This window comes from Kogia breviceps, chromosome 14 (assembly GCF_026419965.1).
Source record: "Kogia breviceps isolate mKogBre1 chromosome 14, mKogBre1 haplotype 1, whole genome shotgun sequence".
NCBI classification, from domain to species: Eukaryota; Metazoa; Chordata; class Mammalia; order Artiodactyla; family Physeteridae; genus Kogia; species Kogia breviceps.
Window position 1 is genome coordinate 59,220,483 of NC_081323.1, and position 14,815 is coordinate 59,235,297.

The 14,815-nt window shown below is 42.5% G+C and overlaps 1 protein-coding gene across 50 annotated transcripts in view; it reads left to right on the plus strand.

Annotated features, from left to right (window-relative positions):
• The window catches only part of RBFOX1 (RNA binding fox-1 homolog 1), a 2,224,270-nt gene that overhangs the window by 2,126,176 nt on the left and 83,279 nt on the right, over positions 1-14,815 (plus strand). For 32 of the 50 annotated variants that reach the window (XM_067013731.1, XM_067013735.1, XM_067013738.1 and 29 more), the window contains one exon: positions 11,197-11,277. The exons of the other annotated variants lie outside the window; for them this stretch is intronic. In XM_067013731.1, coding sequence (XP_066869832.1) covers positions 11,197-11,277 — 81 coding nt within the window. The remainder of the gene's footprint in view (positions 1-11,196; positions 11,278-14,815) is intronic. 50 annotated transcript variants of the gene reach the window in all.

Here is a 14,815-nt window from a genome sequence, read left to right on the forward strand (position 1 = left end):
CATCTCCTGATTCCTCAAGAGAAGCCAGACATCTGTCTTGTAACATTAAAACTCCCAAATTTAAATGTTTGCAATTATTTCCCAATCTTAAGATGTTTTCCATTAATTCTATTATGTTTAGCATTATATACAGTACATTAGTTAGCAATTGGCTACTCCTTTCTTAAAAAAAAAAAAAAAAGACAAAAACAAGAGAACAAAAAAAGTCCCCAACGGGCTATAATTTTGAGATTCCAAATAATAATAATAATTACTATTTCCATTATTACTATTACTGAGATCACTTATTGATTAGCTATTATTTTCCAAATGCTTTCATGTAATAGTTTTAATCCTTACAACAATACTTAATGAAACTGATAGTTTTGTCCTTATTTTACGGATGTGAAAACAGAGGTTCGAGGATATTAAATGATGAAGTCAAGAAAACTTAGCGAGGCTAGCAAAAACTAAGTTTAAAGGTTTCCAAAGCCCATGCTTTTCCAACTACATTATCCCAGCTTAAGGGTTCACTATTTCTCCTCTGTGTTTCCTTCCCCCATGTCTTATTTCTATCTTGCAAGTGGGATTTTTCTTATCTACAGAAGATACATCCTGCCCAGAGGCTTCCTTGGTTGGATTTAAAACCCTATTGCAGATTCTTAAAGGTGATCAGGAGCTTGTAGCTAATGTCTTTAGCCTGACAGAGTCAGGTGTTTTCAGCTAGAAGATGACTGCAGAATCTTTAGACACGGTTTTGTTGGAAAGGCGTTGGTGGATATTTATCATTCCAAGGTTGGAGGGGATGTTTCATCAACTCAGGACCAAGTATCACCATTGATAGACTTCATGAGAGAGTCTGAGCTTTGGAGTCATGCAAAGCTGGCTCAGATTTCAGTTTTGTCTCATAGTTTTGTCTCTCTCAGCTTTAGTTTCCTTGTGGATTTAATAAGAAAAAAAGTTATAGTGCTTGTAGAACATACTTGGTCCAGAACCAGAAACTCAATGGCATCTTGTCAGTCTTATTAATATCACCTGTACTGAAGATTGTTTATATAGTCCCTACATAGGTATTTTACTGTTGTTGGTGGTGGCCCTGGAATCCCCTGGGAGCTTATTAGAAATGTAGACTTTCAGGCCCCACCCCAAACCTGCTAGATCAGAATCTACATTTTAAAAGGGTCCCCACCCATTGACTCAGTTCATATTAGCATTTGAGAAGCAAAGCTCTAGGATGGCCCTTATCTATATATTGACACCCATGACCCAGAAGGCCAAATGCCTTAGGAAGGAAAATTTATTTGCATTGTTTTTGTTGTAACTGAATTGCTATCCTTCCACAAATACCTTATGGGACCATATTTCTCCTTGGTCCATTGTCTTAAACCACAATGAATTAAAAAGAAATTTGGGACAAGTATTGAAAAAACATGCCTTCAAATTGTTTTTGGATGTTTGTTTTTAAACAAAACTGAAATAAAATTAAATTTTTGAAGTATTGATAAAATGATACCGTCTGAAATTTTTAGTGACAGCTTCCTGGGGAGTGGCTAGTGCTCTCCTGAGAGACAATTAGTAGTAGTATTGTTCTAAACAGAAAGTAGACATTAGAAAGGTAGCAAATATTTTAGTCTTTGAGGGCCATGCATTCTCTGCTGCAATTACTGAGCTCTGTTGTAGCATAAGGCAGCCATAAATAATATGCAAGTGAATGAGTGTGGCTGTGTTCCAATAAAACTTTATTGATAGATACTGAAATTTGAATTTTATATAATTTTCACTTGTCACCAAATATTATTCTTCTATTGATTTTTTTTCCTCAACCGTATAAAAATGTAATCATTCTTAACTCATGGCCATACAGAAAAGATGGTAGGCCGGATTTCACCAGAAGACTGTAGTTTGCCTGCACCTGATTTAGAAGATTAGCCTTAAGTCCATGGGTCCAGGAATCTAGTTGGTTTATTTTGCATTCAGCACCACAATATTTCTGTCTGTGTGACCTTGGGCAAGATCCTTAAACTCTCTCTGTCTCAGTATCCTCATCCATTAAGTGGATATAATAGTAGTACCTCTCTTATAGGGTTAAGAGTAGGGGGTGATCCAAATTAAACATTGAGAGGGTTTGCGGGGCACTTAGCAGGTCTTCAGTAAGCAATTTTTGGAATTGTCACTGTAACATTTGAGGATCCGATATATTTATTATCATATTGAGTTAATCAACTATTTTCTGTAAAAGCCTCTATTAGCCTACATTTGGAGGCAGGGGCTTAAGATAACAGTCAAGTCATTACATTTCTCAAACAATAAAGAATCAAGGAGAAAGTTCTGCAGAGATCTGACGTACTGTGCTTGCAACTTTTTTCTGCAATTACGTCAAAATAAAACGTGGAAAGAAAAAAAGTGATGTGTTTCTTTCTAAATAGGAAAATCAAAACTCACCAAATAAACTGGAGAGAGGGATTATTTACACTATAGACAGATTCACTCCAGGGCTCCTTTAAATATGGAAATCCCCGGGCGTAATTAAAACACGATTTGATTTATAAGAATTAAATATACATGCAATATTTTCTGCAGCCTCTGTACCTAAATAGAAATACCTCTGTACTTAAAATGCTCCCATAACCCTTCAGAGAAGCTCATCTTTCAGGCATGTAGAAAAGCTTTAGGTATTAGCTGTGAAAATATTCTTACATGGATTAGCTCAATGCTAGTCTGTTCAAAAATGCGTAACTGTAAAAGTCAAAATCATCAGGCTTTGGATGAATTTGTCAATTGGAAGCAGTAACCTCCATTGGCAGGTACCACATGGCAACCTCCCAGGTCTCTAAGTAGAACAGAAGTTTGATGCTTATATGATGCTTCATAGGGGACCCTCATGGTAGCTCCTCATTGATCCTTAAGGCAGGGTTCATGATAAGGTAGGACTACCACAGCAAAGTACCATAGACTGTGTGTCTTCAACAACAGACATGTATTTTCTCACCGTTATGGAGGCTAGAAGTCTGAGATGAAGGAGTTGGCAGGGTTGATTTCTTCTGAGACCTTTCTCCTTGACTTGTAGACGGCAATCGTCTCCTTTTGTCTTCACATGGTCCTCCCTCTGTGTCTGTGTCCTAATTTCCTTTTCTTATGAGGACATCAGTTACAGGAATTAGGTTCTACCCTAATTTTACCTTAATTACCTCTTTAAAGATGCTATCTCCAAACACAGTCACATCCTAAGGTACTGGGTGTAGGACTTCAATGTATGAATTTTGAAGGAACACCACTCAGCCCATACAGTAGAGCAGGAGTGCCGTATGTCTTCTTTTGGAATGGAAAACCAAGGGTGACCTCTCTAGGATTATGTGATTAGTGTTTTGTGTGCCTTCTTCCGCAGCCTGCCTCCAGAGACTTTGACAGAATAGCTTGGACTAGAAGTGAGGTACGCTTTTTTGTTTGAAACGCTCCAAAGCAAAGGCAAAACTGGTCAAAGGACAAAAGGGGAAAGATCAAAAGTAAATAAATTCTACCTCTCTGCCCAGAGAAGTAAACAGGCCAGATATATTTAGCCATTTTCATTTTTCTTCTAAATATGTGATGACCTAAGCCCTGCTTGACTCTGAGTGCATCTTTGGAGCAACAGAATCACTGGGGCTGCTGATGGAGATGCAGATTTCCCACCCGCCGAGTCACACTTTCCAGGGCTGGGGCCTGGGAGGGTACACCACTTCAGATTCTCCCAGGTGGTTCTTAAACCCTGGAGGCTTTGAAAACCTCTGATTGAAGGGTGGAAAGAACTCAGGGCATTGAGGTTTGGGGGACTGGCTCTTCTCCAGCGTTTCGCAAAGTATGGTCCCCAGACAACATGAGAACTTGTGAAGGATACAAGTTCCCAGGCTCCAGCGCAGACCTATGGAATCAGAAACACTGGCAATGGGGCCCAGCATTCTGTGTTCATCCAACCCTGCAGGGGATTCTGGGGATGCAAGTGGTTGTGAGAACCCTGGGTGATACCACCCCCTTTCTTAAAGTACTGCTTCCACAAGAAAGAAGTCAGCGTGTTTCTGTTTCAGGGAAGTCTCCTTTTCTCCCCAGCTCACAGTTTGTTTTTTCAACCATAACCAGTATTTTCCTACTTCTATTCTAATTAAAAATAAAACGCTTTAAAAATCATTCAGCAACCACAGAAGCAGGAAGGAGTCATTGAGAAAGTGAGCAAAGGTTGAGGAACACAGATAGCTGGTTTCTCACCTGGAATTTGCCTCTGATTGATGATAAGGCTTTTCGTAAATGGCATCCTTGTTCTGTGCCTCCTTTTTTTCCCATCTATAAAAAAGGCCTAATACTATCTGACCTTTCTTAACAGGGAGGGACCAATGCAGTGTAAATACTCTTTGGTAAATATTGAATAAAAGTTTGTTTTTTTATATGAAATCAAAATATTATTTCCAGTAGTGATTCCTATTACTTTGGAACATTTCCAGTTATGAGTTCAATACATCATAGAAAGAGGGAATAAATATTTTGCCAAAGTCGTAATAGTTGCATCTGATAAAAATTGTTCCGAAATTACTTTTTTTAAAAAAGTAAATCTATTTATTTTATTTATTTACTTTTGGCCTCTTTGGTTCTTTGTTGCTGTGTGCAGCTTTCTCTAGTTGCGGCAAACGGGAGCTACTCTTCATTGTGCGCGGGCTTCTCATTGCGGTGGCTTCTCTTGTTGAGGAGCATGGGCTGTAGGCGCGCGGGCTTCAGTAGTTGTGGCACGTGGGCTCAGTAGTTGTGGTTCACAGGCTCAGTAGTTGTGGCATGCGGGCTTCAGTAGTTGTGGCACACGGGCTCAGTAGTTGTGGCTCACGGGCTCTAGAGCTCAGGCTCAGTAGTTGTGGCACATGGGCTTAGTTGCTCCGTGGCATGTGGGATCTTCTTGGACCAGGGCTTGAACCCGTGTCCCCTGCATTGGCAGGTGGTTTCTTAACCACTGTGCCACCAGGGAAGCCCAAAATTACTTTTAAATTTTATTTTCTCAGCAAGCAAAATAACTAACCGTGTTGTCTACGGCTTGGGGTTGATATTCAGAATTATTTATTTTTCTTTTTCTTGTGTATATATTTGTTCCTGATCATATGAGTACTAAAAGAGTTGACTTTTATTGTTTTGAAAAGCATATGGGGTTCAGCAGGTGTACCCCAGATCCACACAGTGGGCACACAGTAGGTCCCAATAGACGGCTGCTGAATGAATGAACTCATAGCCCCATCTTTCCCGAGCCAAGCCCTGGAGACAGGAAGGCAGCTCTGTAATGGTCCGCTCTGGGACATTTTCCCCTCAGCCCTCTTTCTAGAGTTACTAGGTGTCGGCGGGCGGAGGGGGGAGGATTTTCCCCCTCCAACCCTCTTGAGTTCTTGTGGTTGGTCTAATAATAAAATTGTCACAAGACAGATGAACAGGAGGAAGAGAAAAAGAAACAAATTTTAATACGTGTGCACAGAGGTCTCATAGAAATCGGACCGAAGAAGAGGCCAAAGCAGGCAGCTTTTATACTTTTTAGACAAAGAGACAATAAATGTGTGAGGAATTGACAGCACAAAGAAGCTTAGGCTTTGGATGATGAATTAGTAAAGAGTCTAAACAGAGTTTGGTTTGAGCTTGGGGTAGTAAATTAAAGAAGTCACAAGATTTGTTGGTGCAAGCTTCTCGGCCCAGAATTCCCTATCTCTGATGATAAGGGTGTCTTTCTACTTCCAGATGCTGGGAGGGCACCTTTCACGTGAGAGATTTATTTCCTGCTTTCAGGGAGGCAGAGAGAAGTTTCAGTATTCTTAAGTAACTTTAATTCAAACTAACCAATATGCCATTGAGGCACATTTTGCGGCGGTACGCCCTGGATCCCATCATAGGACAAGTGACATCTGGAAAGCGGGACTCCAGCAATGATCTCTGTTTTCAAGTGACCCTGGATAAGTACCTCTTAGATGTCTGTGGAGACACAGGGACCACGGGACACACAGGGCAGGTGCTCCTGAATTCCCACTGGCTCTTAGATGTTTTACAAAGTCTTGTTGTTGTTGTTATTCTTTGGGTCTTTGTTTTTTGCATTTCAACAGAGATAAGAGCATCCTTCTCTAAATCTCCCAGCCCGTCTTCATCTTGGAGCTAGCTAATGAAGAGAATCAGTCATTCCCAGTTGCTAGGCAATTGGAATGTTTCTTTGGCTTTTTTTTTTTAATTCAGAAATTATAGGGAGGGCCTAGGCATTTCACTGGACTAGCTTGTAGCTCTGCCTATTTGGTATTAAAATGGAAGGGCAACCGTTGCAAAACAGCCTTTCTTTTCTTCCTTAAACGTTCTAATTTTATTTCTTGAAAGTGTGACAGGACTGCCTACCAGAATCCCTTCCCATAGTTTCTCTCCTCAGTTGCTTCCTGCCTCTGAGCCTAGGTCCCTGGACCCATGGGGATAGGATGATGAGTAAGACATGATTCTTTTTTTTTTTTTTTTTTTTTGTGGTATGTGGGCCTCTCACTGTTGTGGCCTCTCCCGTTGCAGAGCACAGGCTCCGGACGCACAGGCTCAGCGGCCATGGCTCACGGGTCCAGCCGCTCTGCGGCATGTGGGATCCTCCCGGACCGGGGTCCGAACCCGTGTCCCCTGCATCGGCAGGCGGACTCTCAACCACTGCGCCACCAGGGAAGCCCAAGACATGATTCTTGACCTCTTGGAGTTCAGTGCATCCATGGGGAAGATACTCGTTAAATAGACCATTGCAACACACTCTAGAAAAGCAGAGGAGGGAAGCTGAACCTGGCCAGGTAGAGGCAAATAGACCCGGTCTCTAGGAGGGGGAGAAGCCAGAGCCCAGTGGAAAGGGAGGGGAATTATCTCAGGGGGAGAGGAAGGGCTTCCTGGGAGAAGAACCGCCCTGTGCAAAGGCCTGGAGGGGTGAAACTGCACCCTTGTTCCAGTTGGTTTGAGTCCAAGTTCTTCATGTAAGTGTTGGCAGCAGAGTAAAACAAAATGTAGATAGTTTCCCCTTCCTGTGTGTTGTAGGAAACAGCCCTGCTGGGCTTCTCCTTGCCCCTCCAGGGGCCAGGAATGGTCCTCTACACGGTGGGGAGTCTCCAGATGAGGAGGAGAAGTTGGGTTGCCCCATCTGAGGTATGGATCCTGGCTCACCCTCCCCCGCTGGAGATGCCAAATCCAGCCAGAGAGCGGCCATCTTGCCAGAATTTAGGATGCTGACGACCATGGCACTCTGATTCGCAAGTGAGCGTGACAGGCTCTGGAAAAGGCTCTGATGATCCCGAGATCGTGGTCTGTCACATGGACCCCAGTGCTGGCAGCTGCAGATAGAGTCATCAACCTTCCAGGAAACAGATGACCAGGCTACTCAGGTTTCACTTAAACTGGATGAGTCAACCTTCAAAGAACCAGAAAAGAGGAGGAAGCAAGTGTGAGCTGTAGGCATATGCAAATTCCCAGCTATAAACAAGGGACAGAATGGTTGGTTGGGAAAAGCACTATTTTTAGCAAAGAAAATAGAAATGAAGAGGTCTTTAAAAACATAATAATTCAATCATATTCATTAATCCCTCTGAGGGCCAGGTATTTTGCTAGAAGCTGGGGATAAAAGGATGAGTATGATTTGGCTCTGATCCAGGGGGATTCTTGGTAGCTAAGACTGATACGTAAATAAAAAGTTGTAATACTGCGTATCAAAGGATCTACTAGGGAGATTTTTTTTTTAAGTGTGATAGGAGCATAGAAGATGGAGGAATTAATTAACTCCTGGGGACTGGGAAGAGAGGAGGTGACACAATGCAGAAGGGTTGGGGGTAGGGGAGAACCATTTCTTTTTTTTTCAATTGAAGCACATATAATTGCCAATGTCAACCCTATTTGACATAAGAAAGGTCAATTTCATATGGTTTAACCTAACAGTAAGAGCAGGAATAGGATAGAGGTTTCATCCCGTCCACCGACATTAATCTAATGATAGTAACTGCTTAGAACTGTGTTAAGAATGATCCTGAGGATTCCAAGCTAATGCAAAAGGACACTATTGAAATTGATGAATGGTTTCTCCTGGTTAAGGAATGGGTGGATAGTGGTATAATTTGAACAGAGTTGCCATCCTTAAATTCTAAGGAGGTTTATAAAGCAAAGGCACGGAAGTCTGAGAAATACAGGACATCGCGATGGTTATAGACAGTTCATGGTTGTTGGAGTGTCTGTGTTGTGGGGCAGATCAAAGACTCAGTTTGGGAGACTCATTAGAAAGCTCAGTCCATGCTGTATCACAAAATGCCTCTTTAAAAAAATTTTTATTGGAGTATAGTTGATTTACAATGTTGTATTACTTTCTGCTGTATAGCAAAGTGATTCAGTTATACATATACATATATCCACTCTGTTTTTGATTCTTTTCCCATATAGGTCATCACAAAGTGCCTTGAATGACCTTGTAAACACTCCTCATACTGCTGTTTGTACCCTATTATCTAATTGACTGACTTTTTTAAACAAACACACATTACTGACCCCCACCCAAAAAATACATGGAGGTTACAGTGTTCTTCTCTGCCGCTTTGGTTTTGTTTAATTCAAAGCTTTCTTGTAAGAAAAGGTCACAAAGTACTAACAGAACATACAGTAAGTACTTTGCAAATTAAATTGGAGGATGTTTTCAGGTAAAATAAAAACCAAGTCGTGTGACGGTATGAATTTTATTTTACAAAGGTCAAAATCATTGCATAAAGACTTTTTTTTTTTTTTTTTTTGCTACAAAGAGGACATCCAAAGTTATTTCAGTCTATTTTCTCAGAATCCACAGCATAAGAAAATAGGAAAGTATCATTATGCACTTCCAGGATTTAGTTTTCTAGAGAGAATCTGTGTTGTGTCCCAGTGGGATTCACTAAATTACAGAGCATAGTGTTGAAAATTGACCCTAAGGTTATTAACTGCACAATACTGAAATACCTTTCTGGATATGTTTTTGCTACGATTATATTTTTCTTTGGAAACCTAGGCACCCCAAGAAACTTCAGATCTCGTTTTTAAAGTGATTTTTAACCAGGGAACTTTCTCGCGATCCGCCTGCCTGGGTCCCCTTCTCCCCAGAAGATTCTGATCTGGTAGCTTTCTGTATATCCTATACAAATATTAGTTTCTTCTAAGATTTCTAGCACTGAGCACAAGCTTACAGGCAGCCCCTGCAAAATCAGGAGCTTCCCTGATAAAGCAGAATAGAGGCTAGGACAAGTCTTTTCTCTTAGGTATCCTGCCTCCTGTGGGTTGATTTTGGACCCTGTGCCCCATGATCTGGGTGTTTAGTTTGTTTGCTCTTAATCTCTATACTATGCCAGTTTCCTGACAGAACTGGAAAAACCTACTGAATAGAAATTAGAACATGTGAAGTCTCATCTTACATGTTGCAATAAATTATATTTAAATAAAGTAGAAAGAAGAAAGAGCTATCAGTTTAGCAAAGGTTGATCGTGACTCAGGCCCATCCAGACTCTCAATATATTGACTATCGGAGAGGGTTAGTTAATTTCACTCTTCTATCCAGGCTTTTGTGGGAGGAGGAGAAAGAGGGGTGAGAACGATTAGGAGGGATCCCTTCAGATAGAACTTCTGTCCATGGGCTACTTCTCCTTGTCAAAGATGGGATGGAATTGGCCGACCTCGTGTTGTGGGAAGGGTGAGGTGCCTCAGGGATGTTAACAGAGTCTGTTTTGCCTGGACGTAATGTACAGAATCTAGAGAAACACAGGGAACACAGGGTGGAATTTGAGGAAACCTTTTCAGTCCTCCTCATGTGACTCCTCTATTTTGGCTCCCCTGAAGGATGGTGGTCCTGGAGGCCCCCTTTGGAACTGCATCTGGTTTTGAAGTTCAGAAAAGATTCCTGTCTCTTACTGCTGTTTTATGGCAGCCCCTCTCTATTTGGCAAACCTCCCTCTCACTCTAGAGGTTCTAACTCCCTTTTGTTGACATTGGGAAAGATACCAAAGGATTGCAGAACCCCTCCCAAGGGCAAGTCTCCAAGGATCTAGGTGAGTTGACTGGAAGTCAGGGCTGTTTCTCCCAGGAGATTGCTTCACAGTGGCTATGATGACAGGAGAAAGCAGAAACAAATGGAGGCGGCGGATCTTGCCCAGCCAGGGAGAGGAACAGAAACCACAGGAGCCCATTTCCATCATCAGTAACATGCTTACAAGTCCTCAAAGATCTCTCTCATTCTTCTCAAGCTCTTTGAGTTTGAGCTTCGCGGCAGCAGGAGAACAGAACTGATACCCTGAAGGTTCGCTAACCTGGTCATCTTTGGAGTGGGTGTTATTCACAAGATGTCATAGATTGAGGAGATATCGCAGGATTCCACCACTCTTCCCTGCTATAAAATGCCATTTTGCAAGGATAAGCCCGAGACCCTTTGCTTTAAATCAGGGAGAGGAGTGTCCTCACTGCAGTGCAGCTGTGGTCCGCAGGCTTAGGAAGCAGCCTCTCCTGCTGCAAGGCAGAGAGCTTTAGGGAAGAAACTGGAAACGTAGAAGCCAAAAGTGGTCTCACCCGAGTCCAGTATGGGTCTAGGGTGGGTCCCAGGGATGGCCAAGTTGCTTTTGTTTTTTCCCTACCTTAATTCTGTTCTTCCTCTGAAGAACTGATTCAGAAAAACTCAAATGGGGGAGAGGAAGAGTTTTCTTTAAACATATCGTTGCATGCGCTTACCATTTATTCAGTGATTATTACATGCCAGCCCCTGTGTTGGACCCCTCTCCAGTAATACGATTCATAACCCTTCCTGGTGATAGGTATATTCACCCCCATTTTCCAGATGGGAATCCCGAGGCACAGAGAGGTACAGTGACTTGTCAAGATCACACAGCTAAGTAATATCTGAGTCAAGCTTGTCCAGTTCTCTGTGATATTTCTAAAGCTCCCTTTTGATTATGCCATGCTGCCTGCATTCCTGATCTGAAACCAGACCCCACTACCCAGACCCCATGTGAAAAAGAATGCCATGTGCGTGGGGGGCTGGGCGGGTGGGCTCCTACCAATCCCCTTTGGCTAAGGCAGGGGGCTTCCCTGGGTGTCCCCATCCTGCGCCCGGGCATGTGGCTGTGTTTTCATTTCTCTGCCTTTCTCGTTTGCGTTGCCATGATCTCCCAGGTGTAGTGTGCCTGTCCCCCAACCAGATACCATCTCTCTCTCTCTCTTCCGTAGGCACCGTGCTGTTGTGCCAGGCAAACCAGGAGGGATCTTCCATGTACAGTGCCCCCAGTTCACTTGTATATACCTCCGCAAGTAAGCCCGCTCTCGTGGCTCTTTTTGTTTTGTGACATAAGTCTGAGTCCAATCACCTTCCCTGCCATGTAAGTCCTCTCCCACTCCCTGTGCACCACCCTCCCTTGTTGCTCTCTATGAGGTGAAGCTGACTCTCATAAGCATGTCTCTGGTTTTCCCTGTTGCCTTAGCATCTAATTCCTCTGCTCATGTCTGAATCCTCACTTCCCAGCTGTCCCAGCCATTCGTCGTTAGACCTTTGTCAGGATTGGGGCCAAAGGATGGGACATGGGGCTTTGGGTTGGGGGCAGGAGGATGGGAGGGGGGGACATAGTTCATTGCCTTCCTTCTGTCACAGCTTTGCAAATCGATACGAAAATAATTGAAATAAAATATGCAGGCCATCCAAGTGACACCCTACCCTAGCAAAAGGTGCTTGGTTGGTGATCTTGGGCACAGTTTTCTCATTGTGGGAAATATTACTAGCCCGTGGCCAGTGACTTGTTTGCAAGGCTGTATTATCCTTTGTGATTCCACTAAGGAGGAGGAAATAAAAGAAAAATGTGGTTCTCCCCCATTTAACTGGGGGGGGGAATAATAATTTAAAAAGCACTTTAATAGATATAGCCATGAATTGCTAGGGGGAGGAGACCAAAAACAAATATGGAACAGAGATCACAGTGTTGGCACGAAAAAGATCAAGGATTTCTCTGCCTGGGATGTATCCTCTGGAGTGGAGAATGCCCCACCCCCACCCAAATTCCCAGAGCAGGTTGCAGAAGTTCTAGCTGAGTCCACCGTGGTTCTCCAGCTGGTTTGCCCTTCCTCAAAGTCCTCTGGCACAGCCAAGACCTTACCCTCTATTTCATACAGTGCGTGTACACCCTGGAGAATCCCCATAACTGCCAAATGGGTCCTCATTGGGATCGGTGATCAAAAGTGAGTCCGGGGGCCAGAGGGAAGGCGGGCTGCGTCTGAGATCAGCTAGAGGAAGGGGCACGTGGAGAGCAGAGGCAACAACCTCAAGGTGATTAAGAGCTTGAGAGACAAGAGGGGAATCTTCAGCATGTACCAAGATCTAGCATCTCAATTCCCAAAGACTGAGACAAATCAAACTCTTTGCTGCAGGGGCCAAGGTTAGAAGCGGTCACAGGGAAGCCATAAACATCATGGTTAATGAGAAACCCGAGGGTCCCTGAAGTCATCAGGTCATGGGAGTAGCCAGTTGTTCCTCCCAAGCAAAGTATAATCTTCAGCAGAAGCTTTGACATTCCTTAAATGCAAGGTACCTTTCCGTGTCCCCAAGACGCCAAAATCTAACCATACTGGCGAGAAATGGTTCTTTCTGAATTTATGAATGTCGTCCCATTTGGGCCAGTGTAAATTATTTGCATATGTCTCCTAGAACTAGAAAGCTACTGCACATTTTCACAGGCTCAACCTTGTTTAATCCTCAAAGTCTGCACCAGGTAGGTATTGTAATGTTTGCTTTACAGCTGAGGAAATGGAGGGCAATGAGAAGTGGAACAGTTCACCCAGGATCACACAGCCAGGATATATGGTAGATTTGTTTTTTGAACTTGGTGAGACTAATCAACTTTTGTCTGCTTTTCTGGCTCTATTTGACTCGAAATCTCATCATCTTTCCATTGTAAATACCTGTCCCTCCTTCTCCATAAATGTTATTTTCCGTAGGAGAGAGGGCGACCCAAACTCACCACAGTGTTAGTCCCAGAGTATTATTGGGGGTTTTCTCTAACATTGTTGTCCTACAGAACTGTATAGCATGAAGTGTTTTATATCTGCACAGTTCAGTACACATGCTCGTGGGACCGAGGCACAGAATTTTTAATTTCATTTAATTTTACTTAATGTTACTCTAATTAGCCACCTGGGGCTGATGGCTACCATCTTGGACAGCGTGGCTCTCTCCGATTATATGATGTATGTGTATTTCGCTTTTCTTTATAGAAGTGAACAAGACAACTTAACTCCAAAAAAGGGCTAGTTTGGATTGGTATAGCTATTCTAAAGTGACTTGAGGAAAATGTATCATAAATGTCAAGCATGGAAATATGTCACAAATTCTCCAAGTTAAAATAGGTAGAGCATACAGAGAAAATAAAATCACCTAAAGCAGGGATCAGCACACCACAGCCCAAAGGCCAAATCCAGCCCCCAGCCTGTTTTGGTAACACTGGTGAGCTAAGAATGGCTTCTTAGATTTTCCAAAGGATTAAAAAACAAAACAGAAACAAAAAATAATATGTGACAGACGTAGGTAGCCCACAAAAGCCTAAAATACTGACATTCTGGCTCTTTACAGAAGGAGTGTGCTGATCTCTGATTTAAAAGGTCCATTTTATTATTACAAACCCAAAAGGGCAATATCATACCACTCTTTATAATTAGACTTCTCTTCTTGAGTTTCAAAGTTAAAATTTATAATAATTATAGACACTGTGTCGTGTGTCCAACACCCTTCATTTTTAAATTGCACAATCCATCATATTACCTACACAGTTTTCATCCTATTATTTTCACTTATTATCATGTCATATGTACTTTATGAAAATATGTTAATGGCCTCATAATAACCTATTGTTTAATGATATTATACTTTAATCTATCCACCCACTGTGTTGTTGGGTACTTAGGTTGATGGCAATTTTTCAAAAATATTAAGGAAAATAAATGTCCTTGTATACACTTTGTATATAATAGTTTTAAGGAGAACGAATAAATAGCTAATTGAATAAATAGCTACCCCATAACAAAGCAAAACAAAAACTAGTTTCTTGCAATAAGGATCTTCGCTTGTCAATTCCTTAAGCAACAGTATTCAGATTGACAAGCTCAATTGGTATTTTGTAAGGACAGCCGACCCTGAGACCCCTCCTGCTCCACTTGGGTTCCCAGAGGTGTGAGATCGTTTCCATCTTGAGGTAATGGCGCTGAGTGTAAAGATGGTCCATCCCTCCCTAAGACACATCGCTAAGGTTTCCTTTCTGCTCTAGTTCTCAGGGTCAGCAATGCCTTTTGGAACTAGACTGTCTGCAGTTAGCTGGCTTCTTTGGAACACTCACTTATATTTTCTCTTCCAGATTAAGGTGTATATCCTAGTACAAAGTCACACCATATTGTCTATAAATAATTCAGCCAGAAAGTAAAGGTTCATTTTTACACACACACACACACACACACATACACACACACACACATACACACACACACACACACACACACACTCTCTGTCTCTCTCTGTCTCTCTCTCTCTCTCTCTCTCTCTCTCTCTCTCTCTCTCTCTCTCTCTCTCTCTTTCTCTCTCTCAATCTGGGGACCCACATACGGTCACCTAAGATTCTTTTCCTTTCTCCAGGTCTGATATACACAGGGCTGAGAGCCACGTGCCTTGTCTTGGAAGTCTGAATGGCATGGCCTCTTTTTCTCTAAGAATCCAGCCTTCTTCCCCAAAGCTGAGGCTCCCTTACGTCTCAGCAGGTTTTTGAGGCTACACCAGTGTTTCAACTTGAAAATGCATGTGTTTCTCACTTTTATC